Genomic DNA, 20451 nt, shown 5'->3' on the forward strand with positions numbered 1-20451 from the left:
TTGGGACATGTCGACTTTTTTCGTTTACTTCTATGTTTGGACAGGTATGGCTTCTTATGTGGTGCAGTGCTAAAGAATCTGCCTGCCAATACAGGAGACACAAGAAATGCAGGTTCTATCCCTGGGTTGGGAAGATCCCCTGGAGGAGGAAATGGCAACCCCCTCCAGTATTCTTGCCTGGGAAATCCCACAGACAGAGGAGCCTGGCGGGCTGCAGTCCATGGGGTCTCAAAGAGTTGGAAACGACTGAGTGACTGAGCACACACATGCTGGACAGATTCACAAGGGTTGGGTATACCTTCTTCATTTTCCCACAGTTTTCCTCTGGCCTTTATTTATTCCTACATAGGGACCAAATGGGTTAAATATTTATTTTCTCCTTTGAAATGTATGCTTCTAAAGCATAAAGAGTTTTAACCAGGGAAATACTTTAAGGCCACTGGGATGCTGAGTTAGCCAAGAAGACTAATGGAGAAGCTTCCTTTATTATTGGAAACTCAAAGCTGGTTATTTGACTAGAAGATGCATCCTGCCTGCTTGTAGAAAGACTGGAGATGGTGCACAGCAAAACAGGTGGGCAGAAAGGAGAGCAGGTGGCAGGCAGGGGCTCTGTGTGGCAGTGCAGCCGCAGGAACTTATTGGCACCTTTGGCTTACAAAAACCCTGTAGTCCATACCCTGAGTGATTGTCCTAGCACTTAGGAGAGGCCACCCCGTGATAGGCTAGCTAGTTATCTATAGAAGAACAAACTGTTCCTTAGCTCAGAGTTCTCACATGTGTGTTGCTGTATGTGCTTTGTACTCTGGCCTTTTTGGTAATTATTTTGCCTCTCTAAGCTATAGAAGTTGTACCCTATAGCAAGGCTGTTCACGTGGAATTGAGCCATTACAACAAGAGTTAGTGGAATTATCCTCATGTGCTCTAGGGAAGGGGAGGACAGTTGGAGTCCTAGTGTTGTTGGTCTGTCACGCTACTCTGTCCCCGACAGTATATCCCCGTAGCTCCTAAAATCAGGGACCAATCATTCTACTGGTACCAGTTGCAGATAACCATCTTTTTGAATGCGACCCTGAGCTCTGGGCTCCGAAAGGCATATATGAAGGGGTCGATGACGGCATTACACATGATCAACACACCATTCACCTGGAAGAGGGACATGTAGCAGGCACAGTAGGGGTCAGCTGGGCAGAATGTCATCAAGAGGACATGAAGGACAAAGGGTGCCCAGCAGAAAATGAAGACCCCGAGCAGGACAGTCAGTGTGATGGCCCCTCTCATGTTGGCTTTGGGAAGGGAGGAGGTCCTCCTGGCGTGGGAGCGGGCCAGTAGGAACATGTGCACGTAGAGGCACAGGATGAAGGCCAGCATCAGAGGGAACAACGCTGTGAAGGCGATCACCGTGGGGACGTGATGGGAGAAGGTCACAATGGTGATGCCACTGCCTGTGCAGCCTGCCCAGAGGACCATCAGGACGACGAGGGCGCGGTGTGGGGTCACAATGCGGTGGTACTGCAGAGCGTGGAAGATTGTGATGTAGCGGTCAGCGGCGATCACAGACAGGCTGCAGATGGAGCCAAGGAGGGAGAGGATGAACAGGGAGTCCACCACGTCATCTGCTGTGCTTTCAAAACTGCCTCGAGGCTCGAGGTAACCCATGTTTCTGAACATGATCAGAACGTTTTCCAAAATCTTGTACAGGCTGCCCAGCATATCGGAAATAGCCAAGCTGCAGATGAAAAAATACATGGGTGACTGAAGACTCTTATTCTTGGCCACAGCCAGAAGGACCATCAGGTTCTCCAAAACTCCAACAATGGATACTGTGAAAAATATCTCTTCTGGCAAAATCACAGCAGGACAGTCCGAGTAATTTCTTGCTGTACTGTTGATGTTTTCATACAGATTGAGAATGTGTTTCATCTTTCCTGTGTGCAGTTAAGACAGAAATGTTACTGGAACTTGACAGGAAACTTGATTAATTCTCCAGAATCTTTTCTTCTTTGTAGTTCTTGCTGCAGATCTGAGGTAAAAAAGTATATGTAGGAATATTAGTTACAAAATAGATCACAAAATAAAAACAAGCCATGATACCTTTGAGGAAGCTCTGTGGCCTCTGCAAAATACAATGGTGGAATATTTAAATAAAATAATTTATCGTACCCTCATCTTTTAAAAAATCCTTCCTAAATACATATTTTTAAAATTGAAGTATAGTCGAAAATGTTGTGCCAGTTTCAGATGTACAGCAAAATGATTCAGTTATGCATGTGTGTGTATACATGTATTTTTTTCAGATTCTTGAATATGGTTCCCTGTGCTATACAGTAGATCTTTATTGTTTATTTTATGCATAGTAACATATAGCTGTTAATCCCAAACTCCTTTTATCTTTTCCTTTCTTTCCTCGTTGGTCACCATAAGTTTGTTTTCTATGTCTCTGAGCCTGTTTCCATTTTGTAAATAAGTTCACTTGTTTCATTTTTTTTCTTTTTAGATTCCACATAGAAGTGATATATTTCTTTCTCTTTCTAGCTTAGTTCACTTAGTATGACAGTCTCTATGTCCATCCATGTTGCTGCAAATGACATTATTTCATTCTTTTTAATGGCTGCATAATATTCTTTCTGTCTGTGTGTGTGTGTGTGTGTGTGTGTGTGTATAACACATCTTTTGTACCCATTCATCTGTCGATGGACACTTAGGTTGCTTTCATGTCTTAGCTGTTGTAGATAGTTCTGCTATGAGGATTAGGGTGCATATTTCTTTTTAAATGAGAGTTTTCATCTTTTCCAGATATATGCCCAGGAGTGGGACTGCTGGATCATATAGCAACTCTATTTTTAGTTTTTTAAGGAACCCCCAGTTCCCACCAACAGTGTAGCAAACGATTGTGGCTGTAACAATAGTTACATGGGGTAACTGGCAGATGCTCTTTGCAAAAGAAAAGGGAACATGGGCAACTGTAAAATGAGGATTTTTAATACTGATTATTGTCTTTGGCCAGAAAATGTAAAGGTCTAATTTTCATATTTTTGCAGTTCTCTGAGAGAAAGGAGACGGCTTTTTTATTTGTGAAATTCCTGTTACGTGCCAACCAGTACTATGCCATGTGCAATGCGTGGCATCTCATTTTAATCCTCTTGTCAACAATACAAGGTAGTTCTGTTGTCCCTAATTTGCATCTAAGGAATTGGGGTGGAAAGGCCAAGATACTGAGAGTTAGGATTTAAATCAAGGTCTCTTTGGCTCCAAAGATGAATATCTGCTAAATTAAATCACTTATCTTAGTGCTTCTGTAAGTATTCATCTGGTAAAGAAATTTTATTGGCTTTAGTAGAAATGAAAATAAAATAAGTTAAAAACCTGTGTATCTGACCAAGTCAGATATAACTGACCAAGTTGTTTTCCCAACTCTCTCTAGAAGACTATGTTAAAGAAGTTCAGAGGAGAGTGTGGCCCCACAATCCCCTCCTTTAGTTGAGGAGGGAGGCAGATGGCACGAGGCCTTGAGAAAAAGAGCTGCAGGCGTCCTGGAGAGTCAGCAGCCCGCATCGTACTCTCTGTGCTTTGGGGTTGTTGTATGGCTTCTGGGGAGAACGGCTAGGGAGGAGGGTAAAGGCTTATTTTTCTGTTGAGTGAATGAATAGTTTGTACCATATGGCTTTTCCAGTTGATGGAGTTTTAGAATCTAGGCTTCAGAAAGAACCAGTGAGGAACTGAGGTCTGGGTTCCCAAGTGGCCCCCTCCACTTGAGATTTTAGCAGTGGCTTTCCAAATGTTACCTCATTAACATAACAAGAGACAACTTGGTTGTTCTCCCCACTTAGAGAATTCCAGGGATCTTGTGAACTCTGTGCCAGACAAGAGGAGGCAGACCACATATGTGTCTTCTTATAAATCACAATGCCACAAATCCTGCCTGCATCCCAGCTCAGTGAAGCCCTCTCTCCCTGTTTTTGCTAGATGCATGTAACATTTTGATTTCATTTTTGAATAGGTATTACTGTCATATATATTTATATTTGTGTATTTGTGTGTATGCGTAGATACATGGAAATAGTAGAGAGTCTCCCTCCCATCCCTTCATCTTGTGTGCCCCATTACTACTCCTCAAAGAAGTGGCCAGTCTTCTGGAGTTTCTTTATGCCCATAAAACACTAGGAGTGTGTATGTCCTCTCCCAGTTGTTAGAGTGAAAGGGAGAGGCAGCAAGAGCAGCAAGGGAGTCTTCAGGCTGTGAGGCAGGTCCGACTCCTGGGGCAAAGAAGAGGAAGCAAGGGGCACTGGGTAGGCAAAGTCTCTCACCGCAGCACAGCTCTGGAAAGTTTTGAGCTGGTCAGTGGAGAGTCCTTGAGTCAGCGGCCAATTAGAGGGGTCCTAGCTCCTGCAGAAGTAGACTGAGCCCCGTCGTGGACTGGGGGCAGCTGGGAGGAAAGATGCTGGGGACCCAGACTCGGAGCACTGGGTTGCAGGGAGAAAGCCAATTCTAGCTCCATGTTGGAAACTCTTTCTTTGACTTGCTTTTCATTGCTTTTATTATAATCATACTCAATGGCTTGCCTGGAGGACCCTCTGCTGGACTGTAAACTAAAGTGCCTTTGTTCAGTTTGTGGAGAGATAGTTTGTCCCTGCCCATCTGTGAAAAGAAGAGATTAACACATCCTTTCCAAAGACTGGCTATTCCCTTGGAGATGTTTTGCCAGACCGAAGACCCTTTCACTTTACTTCCCCATTGCATCTCCTTCTCTATTCTGCCTTTTGACTTTAGTTCCTCACTGCTTCTGATGTATAAAAGAACCTGACATCCAGACCCCAGTAAGATGCTTATTTTGAGGTACTAGCCTGTCACCTTCTCAGTCTGCCAGCTGCCCGATTAAATCTCTCCCTTGCCTCAACCCCTCGTCTCTCAAATGCATTGGTCTATGGTGTGGCAAGCAGAGTGAGCTTGATCTCAGTAACACTGGGCACCAGTCAGCCCATTTCTGGCCAGCAGGATACCCCCTGCCCTGTGCGTTCAGTGGTCGGTGTATTATACCTAGTGTTTTGTACCTTATTTCATCTTGGACACTTTGCACAAAGTAGATGGATCACTTTCTCACTCTTTCTGCTCCTCATTTTTCCATTTTTAAAAAAGCTACTACAAGGTATTCCATTGGGTGGATATGTCCTGAGTTATTTCATCTGTGTATTGATAGTCACGTGGGTTGTTTCAAACATTTTGCTGTATAAAGAATGCTGTAATGAATAATCATGTAAGATTTCATGTGCCTAGTGAGGTGGATAAGTTCACAGAAAAGGAAATGTTGAGTGAAAGTGTATATGCATGTGAAAGTGTATATGCATCAGTATATGCAAAGATAATGTCAAACTGCCTTCCTGGAGGGTTGTACCAGTTTACATCCTCACCAGCGGTGCGCTGCCCCACGTAGCCTCCTTAATGAAGGAGGCTTATCGCCAATAGAACAGCTGGTAGGTTTTGGCCTACATACTTACACATGTGCTGTTGCCTCCCTCTGTGTGACTCTGATCCCAGCTTGGCCAGGCTCCCTACCGTTCCTGTGCTCTCAGGATGCTTGGGCCTTCTGGTTTTAGCTTCCTACTTATGTCCCGGTGACCGCAAACACACCAGACCTCCCTTCCCCTGATAATGTGGCTGAGAGAGACACCCACCATTTCCTCCTTGGGTACAGTTCAGTTCAGTCGCTCAGTCCTGTCTGACTCATTGTGACCCTATGGACTGCAACACACCAGGCCTCCCTGTCAATCACCAGCTCCCAGAGCTTGCTCAAACTCATGTCCATTGAGTTGGTGATGACACCCAACCATCTCATCCTCTGTCATCCCCTTCTCCTCCTGCCTTCAATCTTTCCCAGCATCAGGGTCTTTTCCAGTGAGTCAGTTCTTTGCATCAGGTGGCCAAAGTATTGGAGTTTCAGCTTCAACATCAGTCCTTCCAATGAACACCCAGGACTGATCTCCTTTAGGATGGACTGGTTGGATCTCCTTGCAGTCCAAGGGACTCTCAAGAGTCTTCTCCAACACCACAGGTCAAAACAGTCCATTCTTATTGGGTACAAATTGTCCTAATTTGTATTTCTATTTCTTGGTCTTAAATTCAATAAGAAGAAAAAGAGTAGAAACACTGAGTAGTAAGACAAGCTAAAGATGACCCAGTAAAAAAAGAAGAGATGAAAAATTGGAAACAACAGTAAAATCTTAAAAACCAACATGTAGGCTAGGATTTACATAAATTACAAGTAGCCAAAATGAGGGTGTGGTGTGGGAATGGGGCAGGGAGGAGGATGCAGGTTGGTCTGGGAGCTTCCGTCTCCCCGGGGGAAGGCTCAGCAACCTTCCCTTTGGCCTGCACCCAGCTCCGCTGAGCACTGGCAGCTCCTGGCAGAAGTCCGTGTGGCAGTCAGGAGGAGTATGTGTAACCAATCAGCTATCTTGCCATGGCAGTTCCCCAGTCCCCTTGAGGAGCTGAGTGCCTGCCAGTTCATACCTTCAGTCTCAGAAGTTTGACTTGAATAGGGCAGAGCACTTTGAAGGACTTCTTGTAAAATTGAACAAGTGAACAAATTGAGAAGATCTGCTTCTTGTGAGGGACTTTGTAAGTGATGGAACTGTGCAGTCTGTGTGGCTGGGATTCCTCTCCCTGGTGTCTCCCCCTGTATACCCATGTCCACCACAGGGCCTGAGCTGGTGCTTTTAAGACACAAGGACTGTTAATTGCTGTGGACTGGTTTGTGAAGGCTTTGCCTGCTTTCTTATTTGCAACCTTTTGGAATTAATGTATTTGTATGATTGACAGATGGCTTGACGGATGCATGTTGGGCTGTGGTGTGTGGGATAGTGAGGAGTCTGAAGAGTGCTGAGATTGATACTAAAATCAGAGAAGATTTCTCTCCCATTGTGCCATTGCTTCTTGTAGAATCACCTGAAGCACAGAGAACTTTCGATTTGAAATTGCTGGCTCTAGAGCAACAGACAGGTTCCACTTTGGGAAAGGAGTACATCAAGGCTGTATATTGTCACCTTGCTTATTTAACTTATATGCAGAGTACATCATGCGAAATGCTGGGCTGGATGTAGCACAAGCTGGAATCAAGATTGCAGGGAGATATATCAATAGCCTGAGATATGCAGATGACACTACTCTTATGGCAGAAAGCAGAGATTAACCAAAGACCCTGTTGATGAAAGTGAAAGAGGAGAGTGAAAAAGCTGGCGTAAAATTTAACACTCAAAAAATGAAGATCATGGCATCTGGTCTCACCACTTCATGGCAAATATATGAGGAAACAATGGAAACTGTGAGACTTTATTTTCTTGGCTCCAAAATCACTGCAGATGGTGACTGCAGCTATGAAATTAAAAGACAAGTGGCCTGCTCCTTGGAAGAAAAGCTATGACCAATCTAGTAAAGTGAAAGTAAAGTCGCTCAGTCGTGCCCGACTCTTTGCAACCCCATGGATAGTAGCCTGCACCAAGCTCTTCCGTCCATGGGATTTTCAAGGCAAGAAGTACTGGAGTGGGTTGCCATTTCCTTCTCCAGGGAATCTTCCCAACCCAGGGATCGAACCCAGGTCTCTCACATTGTAGACAGACGCTTTACCGTCTGAGCGACATTATTTTGGCAACAAAGGTCTGTCTAGTCAAAGCTATGGTTTTTCCAGTAGTCACATATGGATGTGAGAATTGGACCATAAAGAAAGCTGAGTGCCAAAGAATTGATACTTTTGAACTGTGGTGTTGAAGAAGACTCTTGAGAATCCCTTGGACTGCAAGGAGATCCAACCAGTCCATCCTAAAAGGAAATCAGTCCTGAATAATCAGTGGAAGGACTGATGCTGAAGCTGAAGCTCCAATACTTTGGCCACCTGTTGTGAAAAGCTGACTCATTAGAAAAGACCCTGATGCTGGGAAAGATGGAAGGCAGGAGGAGAAGGGGATGACAGAGGATGAGATGGTTGGATGGCATCACTGACACAACGGACATGAGATTGAGCAAGCTCTGGGAGTTGGTGATGGAAAGGGAAGCCTGGTGTGCTGCAGTCCATGGGGTTGTAAAGAGTCGGACATGAACTGAACTGAACTGAACTCTGGAGCCTGATCAATATTTACAGGGAGCAGCAGAACTGAGTTGCTGAGGCAGAAGAGCCTTGGAGACACCTAAGCTTGTTAGGTGTGCTGCTGAGAATGTTTTCACTGAGGTTTTTTTTTTGTTTTGTTTTGTTTTCCCCATCAATTGGTAAAAAAGGTCTTTGTATTATTTATCATAGCTTTTGCTTCCTCTTTCCCCTTTGAGGTAGCAATAATATCACCTAGTCTCAACTGTCACTTGGCTGTCCTTACCATTTTTATTTACTTTGGAGTTTGATATAAACATGCTGTCTCACTGGCCAGGGAAAACTCAATTAAATTACTAACAAAGTAGGATATTTTGAGTTTTATATGTACAACTAAATGAGTATTGATTTTTTTCTCAAATTATATAATATAATGCAAATAAAGATTAAAAGACACAGTCACTGAAGTGGAAAGCCTGAGCCTGTAGGATATTTAAATCTGCTGCCTTGTTTAACGATATTCCACAGAAGTGGTACACTTTTCTGGTGAGAGAGCTGGATATATTCATAAGAGTACAGTTGAGGATGCTCACTTAGAAGGATTGCCTAGAAAGTGTTAAATCTGATCATGACCAGGTGCTTGACCTCTGGAGGAGTTCAGGGTTTCAGTGATGATATATCTTTGTGTTTTTGCTCATCTATCTTTCTCTTTAAAACAATTTCTAATGTTCTTTGAAAATTTCTGATATTCCTGGAAGGGAAATCTGAGAAATAGTGGTGTGTGCGTGTGTGTGTGGGTGGGTGGGTAGCAGGGGGGGAGAAATGATATATTAAGATCAGTCTAAGGTTTGATTTTAATTAGAGACAAGTGACCTCCTTGGTTCTACTATAGAGTCCTATATCTGGTTTATCCTAAAAATATAAACATTTTGTGAAAGTTAATTTTGTTTTAGTCTAAGAGAAATAATCATCAAAGTCAAGAAAAAGCATCAAAGATATAGATGTCCTTAAACCTTATCCTGTTCAGTTCCAACACATGCACAGGGGAACAAGACGACTTAGTTCAGAGTTCTTGCATTAGGTTTGGGTCATACATGACATTATGTGCAAATAACCCAACCCAGAGCCATCATGCAGTGTGGGCTCCATCAAGGAGTTCTCATTGTCTACAGGATAAAATCCCATTACTACGTCACTTGACATTTCAGGCTATCTATACTCTGTTCCAGGCTAATGTTTTCTTGCCATATTCCCTAGTGTTCTATGTAGAATCCGCATTCCAGCCAGCCCAGGTTTCTTATTGTCTCCAGGAAGTTTAGCACATTTTGCCTTCTACATTTTTACTACTGTTTTCCTGCTAGAATTCCCCAATCTCTACTCTGTCTAAATCCTGCTTTTGTTTTAGCTCCAAGTCAAGACCAAACATCTTGAGTGTCTCCATGCCCTTGACCCATATGACCGCTGTGCTTTCGTGTCCTGAAGCGTGTTTTGTTCTTGCATTTGGCGTGTGGTACCCTCTGCCCGTGTGAAAGGTCAGCTTCCGGTGTTTGTGTTGTCTCTTGAGCAGCAGGTAACCCCTTGGGGGGCTGGCAGATTCTCCCTCCTCCTCTCTGATCCGCTCTAGTGACTCACTGAGATGTCCAGGAACTATTTTTGATGTGTTAGAATGTGAATGTCACCAATCGAACAATCAACAGTTTGTATTTCTAGAAAGATATGTTTGGGAGAGATATATAAAATGTGTAAGGAACAAGAGTAAGTGGTTTTATTTTTTCATTGGCAGATAAAATTTCAGTTAGAATTTGTGGGAAAATGAGCACTTCTGCTAAAGATTAATTTCTTGGTGTCTTTTTATTTGAAGTAGTGCCTGTAAAATGAGCAGCCTTGCTCTCCCCTTAGAAAGGGCAAGGGATCCGCTTCCCTGGAGTCCAGGAACATGACTTTATCTGCAGGAGCATGTGAAGGGCCAGAGTTCTCCTGGGCAGTAAAAGCAGGAAATAATGAGACCTTTAGTGCAGGACAGAAAGGAAGAGACTTTTTCTTAGAAGGCGAAATTGAGTAGCCTTTGTCAGTAGAAAGGAGTTGAAATCAGACCTCTTATTTGAATGTCAGGAAGGAAGAATTGCCTAACCTTTGAGAATATCTGCTCTCGGTAAGGGAAAGAGACTGTGGACAGTCCTCTTGGAAGAGAGGAGTGAACATCAAATCCAGTTTTGTCCCAGAACTCCAAGGTGGCTAGTACCCTGGGGTGGCTGTGATGGGGTTAAAAGTCCTGAGGACCACAGGTCATGGTCTGGCAGTCCCTTGAGGCAGGCTCTGCCCTGGTTGTGTCAGGAGCTATGCCCATCTGGGCCAGCTTCCCTGTGAACAGTGGAGCAGTTCCCAATGTCGGCACCAGGTGGCAGTGAGGAGTCCAGACAGCACTAGATGGAAGCATGCCAGACTCCTGGCTCAGTTCTGGAGTCCGTAAGCCCTGGGATTACAGAACATCCAGGGTAGGAGACAGCCCAGAGGAAGACACTGGCCTTTTCCCCCTACATAGCGGGTTTATGCTTGAACATATAATCCGAATATTGAGACATGTGACTGTTTCTACCATTACTTGTTGCGCAACCCATACTGGTTATATGAAGTTCATTTTAAGACATGGCTTCTATGAGATATTCAGGATAAAAAGCACTGATCATTCTAATGAGTAAAACTTAGGAAATACACCCTGATCAAAAAGTGTAAGCCCCTCCCCCAAAAACAAACACACAAAAATAGAAAGAAAAAGACAAAAAAAAGTGTAAGCCCATTGTTATCATTGTAATTTCAGATCCTGTGGTTTCCATTTGGTGCAAATCAAAAGGTGAGTTGAGAAAGGCTTTTCCTGGAAGCAGTTCAGTCCATTTTCACTTGAGTACTTGGTACTCCTTTTCATACAGTAGAAGATACTGATATTGGGTTGGGGTGAAAGTTGGAGGGGGAAAAGAAATGGTTAAAGCTAACAGTTTTCTATTAACATTGGAGCCTAACTGACTAATGACACTTGAGACAAGTGAAAAGATGAAAAAAATAGAAATGAAGGTGTTTGGGGAGGGAGGTGGGAGGGGGGTTCAGGATGGGGGACATATGTAAACCCATGGCTGATTCATGTCAATGTATGGCAAAAACCACTACAGTATTTTAAAGTAATTAGCCTCCAATTAAAATAAATAAATTAATAAAAAAAGAGAAATGAAGGTGTTGTGAAAGATCATAATCACAGCTGATTTATTTGTTTCAATAAATATAAATTGTTCAAAATCTAGGTACTGACTCTTAATTAGAAAGTGTGTTATCACTAAAAAATCTAAGGATCCTAGTCACACACCCTAACCCAATAGAAGGTAACTGATAGAGTTCCACTATGCTACTCTGCCTTTAGGATCTGCCAACCTGACCAATCTGACTCAGTGGCTCTGAACATATTGTCAATGATAGGAACAAAGATGTACATACAGTGATGCTCACAGTATATACAAATTTTTCAGTGGAAAACTGAAAAACCATGTAAATACCTGGTGACCTTATCAGTAATTATAAACCAATTATAACCATATAAATAATGGGTTAAATAAATTCTGCAGGCCCATGAGGTAGACCCCTCTTCTATGGTTAAAATCATGGTTCAGTGCTGCAGAGTATATATGTATACACACACACACACACACACACACACACACACACACACACACACACACACACACACACACACACACACACACACACACACAGATGCAAAAGCATCGAAAAATCCCTGGAAAACGTTTCAGATTTTATTTGGGTGATGGAGCTTGGACATTCTTAAAAAAAATAAGCCTTTTATTTTAGAACAATTTTATATTCATGGAAAAGTTACAAAGATAGTATAGAGAGTTCCCATACACAGCACACTCATTTTCCCATGTGAGGCCCCACATCAGACTTCCCAACCTGGGGATCCAGCAAAGGGACTGGGAATCCCCAGGGGATCTGACTCTGAAGGCCAGTGGGATTTGATTATGGAATGTCCACAGGATTGGGGGAAACAGAGACTCTTGGAGGACAGACACAAAACTTTGTGTGCACCACAACCCAGGGGAAGGAGCTGTGAGCTCAGCGGACCCTGAGCCAGGCTGCCTGTGAGTGTATGAGGATCTTCTGTGGAATGTGTACCCACGGTGGCCTGCTGTGAGGACAGGGGCACTGGCAACAGCAGTCCTGGGAGCCGTGTGTTGGCAGAAGTCCTCCTGGAGGTCACCAGTAGCCCTACCATAGAGCTCTTAGACTCCAGGACTGGGTTGCCACAGGCCAAACAACTAACAGGGCAGCAGCCCAGCCCCACCCATCAGCAGACAATTGGATTAAAAATTTACCCACCAGAGCAAGACCCAGTTTTCTCCACAGCCAGTCCCTCCCATTAGGGAGCTTGCACAAGCCTCTTATCCTCATCCTTCAGAGGGCAGACCGAAGAAGCAAGAACTACCATCCCACAGCCTCCAGAGCGAAAAATCACAATCACAGAAAAACTAACCAAAATGATCACGTGGATCACAGCCTTGTATAACTCAGTGAAGCTATGAGCCATGCCACGCAGGGCCACCCAAGATGGGCTGGTCATCCATGGATACATGGATATTTATTTTATATTTTAGGTTATAATCTAGTATTATTTTACTTATATTGTTGCTTATATCATCCCAACTTCTTGCAGTTGGCACATGTCCTTTGAACATGCCCTCACCACTGTGATCTTTTGAACAATTATTTATCTTTTGCACTGCACAGTGTTCCTAGCTCACTTGTTATTTTGTGCCATCGTCATGAAATCAGCCATTGTTCTGAGAGGATCACTGACTCCTTTTATTGGAGAATGGTGTTAAAAACCAAGATCTGAGGGGTAAAGTGTGTGTTGTTTCTTGCATGCTGCTGCTCCTAAGACCTTTGCACTAAACAGAGCAAGGAGACATGTGTGTGTACACTACCTATATGTGCACACAGCTCTGCAAATACCTCTCTCTCCATCCATATCTATATGAAGATAAGCATGAGCTCACCCTGAATGGCCTCCTCTCCTTACTTATATGTAACCTCCTGTTCCAACAGGGAAGAACCAGCTCCTGCCATGTGCAGAGCATCTTTTAATTGTTGGGTCCAGGTACACACTTGCAGGTGTACCACAGAAACACTTGCAGTGGTTTTCAGGATCAATAGCCCACATCCCTGTGGTGAACTGTGTCGTCTAGAGAGCAGATAGTCTGTATCTTACCGTTTTCGCTCATTTTCCAGGTCACTTACATCAGCACCTTCCCCTCACCCTATGCATTGAGATTTTTTCATGTATTTATGATGGTACAGTCAGACTCTTTGCTTACACTGCATCCTGAGACGGTCTAACCTCCAAAATGATTTAAAAATTTTTTTGAAAACATAAGATTCACAATTTATGCCATAAATTTCTATAGGTTTTGACAAATGCATGGTGTCATATATTCAGTATCATAGTATCTTACAGAATAGTTTCACTATTCTGTGGTACAAAAATCCTCTTGTACTACATCTATTCACAGCCCTCAGTCCCTCTCTAAACTACTGGTAACATCTTATCTATTTCCTGTCTTGTTTTCCTTTTCCTAGAACATTATATAATCAGAATCATACAGCAGCTGGCCTTTTCAGACTGGCTATGCCACTTAGTAATATGCATTTAAGTTTCACCCATCTTTTTTAGGCTTGATAGCTGAAAGATAGTTCAAGGACTTCTTGGTTGTTTCCAGATTTTGGCAATTATAAATGAAGCTGCTATAAATATCCATGTGCAGGTATTTGGGATGAACGTGAGTTTTCAACTCATTTGGGTAAATACCAAGGAGCCCAATTGTTGGATCATATGGAAAGAGTCTGTTTAGTTTTGTATCAAACCACCACAGTGTCTTCCAAAGTGGTTGTACCATTTTGCATTCCCACCAGTGAGGAATGAGATGCTCCACAGCTTCACCACCTTTGGTGGTGTCAGCATTTTGGATTTCAGCCATTTTAATAAGTGTGTGACCTCATTGTCATTTTAGTTTTCATTTCTCTAATGATAAATGGTGATGAGTATTCTTTTCTATGTTTATTTACCATATGTAGATCTCCTTTGGTGAGACATCTGTTCTTACCTTTTGTTCATTTTAAAATTCTTTGATTTCTCACTGCTGAGTTTACTATTTCTTTGAAGATTTTGGGAAAAATAGTCATTTCCAATATGTATTTTGCAAGTATTTCTCCCAGCACCTTTTCCCTTGAATTGCCCCCACACTTTTGTTGGAATCAGTTGGTTACGTTTGTGTGGGTCTGTTTATGGGCTCTCTATTTGCTTCAACTGATCTTTGTCTATTCTTTTGTCTTGATTTCTGTCGCCTTACAGCTTTACCTAAAGCTGCAAGGGATTTGTTGTCTATTTTGTGGAGCTCAAAACATGTGATTAGCATTTTGAATTAATATTCTAACATATAAAAGAGCAAACTCCCCAGTACATCTGCACTTCCTTAAAATTTGTACTTTAAAAGCAGTTTCATTTCATCCAGCTTCTCTTACAATTGTCTCTATGGTAAAGGTCAGAGAGAATGCAGGGTGAGAGAGGTTCTCCTTCAGTGCTTCAGTTAAGTATGAGGGCAAGTTCTACTCCTGTTCCCTGCTCCAGGACCCGTTTCATAGATAAGAAAACTGAAGTTCAGAGACGACCTTGCTCAAGGTCTTCTAGCCACTAGATCTTGCTCCAGGGCTCCAGCATTGCTGGTACATTGGCAAGTGCATGTGGAGCCACGAGTGTAAACTGTCTTCTGAATTTTAGTATCATTTTAACATCAGCCACACTTCTTGAGGTGACACTCACGCCCTTTACACACCTTATCTCTCAGCTCCCAGGGCCCCAAGGGCCACCTGGCCCCACCTGCCAGAGCCTCCTGGAAACCCTGTCCCTGAACGGCCTTACCTGTGCTCCCACCACCTGTCCTCACTTCCTGGCCTCAGATGCCACCCCCAGCACAGACCTGCCCATGTTTGTACAATGTGGCCTTTAAGTGTTTAGGTGGGAAACATGCCTGGAAAACTAGCAAGATAAAGGTATATTGGCCTTTTTCTTTACACTGAGCTGCCTGGGATTGCCCAGAGTGGTGAGAGGGCGATGGTGCTGAAAGGGGCACCCCTAACCCTCACGCCAATCCCCAAAACCCAGGACACTGAAAAAATCAGGGTGCTCCAAGAGTGTCCTGCCCCCTTTGCTGGGGGCCCCTTTCTCTATGTTCCCACAGAGAACAGCCCCAAGGGGGCTTTTCTTGAGGACCGAGTGTGACCTGCTGTCCCAGCCACAGTGGGCTAGTGGCCGCAGGCTGGCTCCTCGGTGTGAGCAGCCCTTTCCGGTCAGTGTGTGAACTGGTGAGGCTCCTGACCAGCCCTCTGCCCGTCCTGATCCTGCTCACGGCCTAGCTCTCAGTGTTACCTCGCATCACTCTTTCGGTTTTCCCCCCCTTGGCTTTGCATGTGTGCGTATGTGTGTACAGGAATATGCGTGTGTATACATGTGTGTGTGTGCATGTACATGTGTGCATAAGTGTGTGTGTTTAGGAGGAGGATGAATAGTGGATTATCTCAAGGCAGTTTATGGAAATAAAAATAGGACAACTCGCTGTTTTTATAAAAAGCCTGGGCCGCCCTTTCTGGAGAATGCTTTTCCCCCGTGACAGAACCAACTGAGCAAAGAGTCTCAAGTCTGCAGTGGGTGCGTGGCTCTCCAAGTGATTAGGGCTTTGGAGGAGAATGGGATCAGGAATGTGCTTCTAACTCTCGTTTATCCTGCTGCTGCTGCTGCTGAGTCGATTCAGTCGTGTCCGACTCTGTGCTACCCCACAGACAGCAGCCCACTAGGCTCCCCCATCCCTGGGATTCTCAGGCAAGAATACCGGAGTGGGTTGCCATTTCCTTCTCCAATGCATGAAAGTGAAAAGGGAAAGTGAAGTCGCTCAGTTGTGCCCGACTCTTAGAGACACCATGGACTGCAGCCTACCAGGCTCCTCCGTCCATGGGATTTTCCAGGCAAGAGAACTGGAGTGGGGAGCCATTGCCTTCTCCCTCGTTTCTCCTACACCCTATATTTTTGCCAAGGAAGGCAGAGGACCATTGAACTAACAGATAAGACAGTCAGAGTGTTAATTGCCCCAGATCACAAAAATTCCACATGTGAATGTCGATGGCAGAGATGCTTAGGCACTAGTGCCAGAGTGAAAACAGAAAGTTAATCAGGTAAAAGGGTGACTCTCCAGGGGTAAAAGAAGCATGACTTTTCCCACTCATAACCCCATTAGGAAAACCTGCCTATTGTCCTTGACCAGAGCTAGATGATGATTTAAAACTATGACTTTAGAATAAATTCATCAGGAGGGAAATTGGGTTTAGTTTGATACACACATAGAAGATTTTGTTGTTACAGTTTAATTAGAAAATAATGTACTCCACGTGAGGATGAAAGACCATAATTTGAAAGATGAGCTGCTAGGAACTCTGAATATAATCTTTTCTCAAGGTTTTTCCCTAACTGCTCTATTTATGAGTCCAAAGCACTCAAAAACCTGAGAAATTAGTAAAAAATGTACTTACCTTCTGCTCTGAAGCAGGAACTTTCTGGCCGAGATGACTGAGACTAAATGAGATTTGAAAGAAACGCAAGAGCAGGGCCTTGGGCTGGGAGGTGCGGAACAAATGTATCACTGGAGGGACAGTTGTTTGTTATCATAACCTTGGATAAATGTCATTCGAAAGGCACTGCATACTTCTGGTAATGTGAAGTTGGGAGAAATGGAAAGAAACGGTTAGATTAAGACACAGTTTCCATGGGCTCAGCTGGATAAAGGTGCTTCCAATGTTCACGACAAGGTTTATGGCAGATGGCAGAACTGTGACCTTGCTCATTTTTAACATCGTTTTGGGTTAGTTTTCAACCAAGGAATTCAGTAAAGTTGGATTTTGTGGAAACGGTTTTGGAAGAATTTGTTTTAAAACTTTCATTGAACTACTCAAGACATCTTGCACTTACCTCGTTAATCTCATTAAGAAGAGGGGAAGTAACCCATCATCCGAGTTTCACAAGATTGAACAGTGAGCCGGGCTGTGTGCCCAAGGCCTGCGGAGCATGGGCCGCCACAAGAAGAAAACCTCATGTGCTGCCAATTCTGTCATTAAGCTTCACAGAAGCCACAGTCCAGAGCCCCATTATTCTCAGCAAAACTGTTTAGTTTTAGATACAATGTTGTTGGCTTTTTGTTTGCCAGCGCCTCCAAGGGAGGACTACTGTTGCTCCCAGGCGCTGTGGACCTGAGTGTTTAAAGGCAGTGTGGGTGGGGCCAAGTCGGGGTGGACCTGGGGCTTTGGGGCTGAGTCCAAATTAGTGGCCGTTTCTGAAGATATCAGCTCTGGCTTCGAGCTGAACAGTGTTCCCACATGGGTGGTCTGGGGAAGACTGAGGACAGAGGACCAAGTTTGATTTCCCAGCTGGGGAACCATTTTTGTAAACTGCCTTTCCTCTTCTGTCCCTGAGGCGAAGCATGTTCTCCTGAGTGCTGCCAGTGCCAGGGTCACTCCAGTCCAGTCTGGGCATGTTTGTGGACAGTCGTGGGCCCCACGACAGACCCTGGGGCCCATGGGAGCCTGTTCTGAGGGCCTCTTTCCCGCCAGAGCCACACAGTTGAACAGTATGTAAAAGCAGGGCAGCATGTCCAAAATCACCTAAGAAAGAAGAGACACCTGTCCTCCACCCTCAGGCCTGCAGTTTCACAGAAAGATCTCATAAGCTAGTTGGGAAAGCTGGGCGCCTGTTGGCTGTCTCCCCAACCTTCTCTTCTGCAAGGAGCCCTCCACTCTCCTGCCCCTCATGCTCCTCTCCTGAACTCTTCCGGCATTCCCACATCCGTCCCAGATTCCGGAGCTTCCCTTAGACAGGGAAACACTCAGGGTCTTGAAACGGAATCTCTGTCAAATGGACTGAGTGAGAAGAGCTGAGTGAAAGGACCGTTTACAGCGTGTGTAGTAAGCCATGGGGAAGCACGGGATGTGACAGGCATGCCTGCTGCAGCCCCAGGTCTGAGGGCTGAGCAGAGGGCGGGCTGACCCCCCCCCCAGGGGGTGACCCCACGAGAGGAGCTGGGAGCGCACCGGTCCTCCACCTTCCTCCCTGATCTGCTCCATGGGGACCAAGCAGGGTGGTTTGCAGAGGGGTCAGATGTGTGCCCTCGGCCAGATGGGCTGGCCTCCCAGCACTGCCCCTGCATCTCAGCCCGGTCCAGGGGCTCACTTGTCTTTTTCGGTGCCACTTGCACTCAGCGTGTCTACCTCTCTCACTTTCATCACACAGCTGGAGGCGGTTCTGTAGCAAGAATGCACTGCAGTCCTGTAGCTTAACATCACAGAGGTCGCCTGGGAGGTCTACAGCTGGGGCCAGGGCGCTTTCTGCTCCTGAAGGACGTTTGGGGAGTGTTCGTGCTTGAGTCACACAGCCTCCCAGGGTGCTCCCTTTGCACGTGTCTGAAATGCTTCTCTTAGCGCTACCTGTATTTGCCTGGGAGAAACAATTCCTACCAGAAAGCACAGCCTACCTGTACTATTCTTTACACTGAAGAACAATACGGTTCCCCAAACTTAAGGACACAGGGAACTGCTGGGGAAAGCCTGGCTCTGGCATGGGCATCTATTAGTTGCTTTCAATTTTGGCTTTTACCCCGAAAAGAAAAATGTAGGTATTTGGCTTTGCTTAACCCCATGGACAGAGGAGGCTGGTGGGCTGCAGTCCATGGGGTTGCGAAGAGTCAAATACAACTGAGTGACTTCACTTTCACTTTTCACTTTCATGCATTGGAGAAGAAAATGGCAACCCACTCCAGTGTTCTTGCCTAGAGAATCCCGGGGACGGGGGAGCCTGGTGGGCTGCCTTCTATGGGGTTGCACAGAGTCGGGCATGACTGAAGTGACTTAGCAGCAGCAGCAGAGCAAGTCCATATGCTCAGCACCAGTCACTATGGCTTTTAATAAAAAACCTCTCGCAGAGCCCAGACCTCAGAGCTGGAAGGGGACCCAGAGGCCCTTTAGTTTAGAAACGTTGATTTGCAGATAAGGAAACCAAGGCCAGGGGGAGGTGAAATGCTCTTCCAGAGTCCTTCGGTTAGGCCGGCTGTCTTTCATACCTAACACGTGTTTGATCAGAGGCCCAAATGTAAAATATTAAATAATATCAACTACTATAAGTAAATGATACAGCTACCATTCTGCAATACTGTTTGGAAGTCTGGCTCCTTCCAGACCCAGTTCCCGCTGGGGTTTCGTAACCCATGTTCCCAGGGCTGCTGCCAGCCTCCGAGGGCTCCGAGCTGCTGCCCCTGGCATCTCACCTTTGCCTCAGCCTGTCTGTCAGGCTTGAGCCAAACTCTCCTGCTCTGCCAGGAGCAAAGGGTGCACAGAGAGGCCTCACCCCACCAGCGCAAGGCTCCTGTGGCAGGAAACAAAGCTTGGGAAGAGCAGAATGGAAGCAGGAAAGCTCAGTTCATCAGCCAAACTGCACTGTTTACTCACTCATTTGTTGAGAGCCTCCTATACATACCTGGCAGTGTTGCCCGTGCTGGCAGTTCGCCATGAACACACACTGTGGCCCCCGTTGTGGAGTTTCTGCTCCAGGGCTGGTCTTCTTTACCCGGAAGACTCTGCTGGCTCTACCCCCTGCCTGACACCACTTGGGGTGGGAGTGGCCCTCAGGGTATGCTCCTATATGTTACACTCTCTGCAGCTGGACCCGTGGCCTCCTACATTTCTTTTATTCTTGGTGAGTCAGAGAAAAATAGATGATCTCCTTGAATAACTAATAAAAATCTGCCTAAGAAAACCCCTCTTTGCTTGGTTCTGTCAAGCATGACCTGGAAATGTGTCCAGGATGCGGGGATCTGGCCACCTGAGTCTCCCAGTCCCTTTAGCTGGTCCTGAAGCTTTAAGAACCTCAGCTGCAGAGCTGCTTAATTCCACCTGTCTCCTCCATGTGCCCCTCCCAGGCCTGGGCTTCTCATTAAGTAACCAAGAGAACCACTGAAGTGCTTCCCAGAGAAGAAAAATTACTCTCAGTAAGTGCAAGGGATAAAAAAGAAAGAAATTGTAAAAATTTCTTACTTTTAGGAACATGCTGTTCGTGTATTTTTGAAAATGGTTATCAAGGTAGATATCAAATTGCATAGTATTTAGACATTCCTGAATATATGTGACGGGGTTTCCCAGGTGGCACTAGCGGTAAAGAATCCACCTGCTAATGCAGGATATGCAAGAGACACAGGTTCAGTCCCTGGGTTGGGAAGATCCCGTGGCAG

The 20451-nt window shown here is 45.0% G+C and overlaps 1 protein-coding gene across 1 annotated transcript; it reads right to left on the reverse strand.

The window, feature by feature from the left end:
- Window positions 945–16741, reverse strand: MC2R (melanocortin 2 receptor). The gene is made up of 2 exons (XM_005697161.1): window positions 16712–16741; window positions 945–2020 (listed from the first exon to the last, which is right to left on the reverse strand). The coding sequence occupies exon 2, from the start codon at window positions 1918–1920 to the stop codon at window positions 1027–1029; it is 894 nt and encodes a 297-aa protein (XP_005697218.1). The 5' UTR covers window positions 1921–2020; window positions 16712–16741; the 3' UTR covers window positions 945–1026.

This window comes from Capra hircus, chromosome 24, assembly GCF_001704415.2.
Source record: "Capra hircus breed San Clemente chromosome 24, ASM170441v1, whole genome shotgun sequence".
Lineage (NCBI taxonomy): Eukaryota > Metazoa > Chordata > Mammalia > Artiodactyla > Bovidae > Capra > Capra hircus.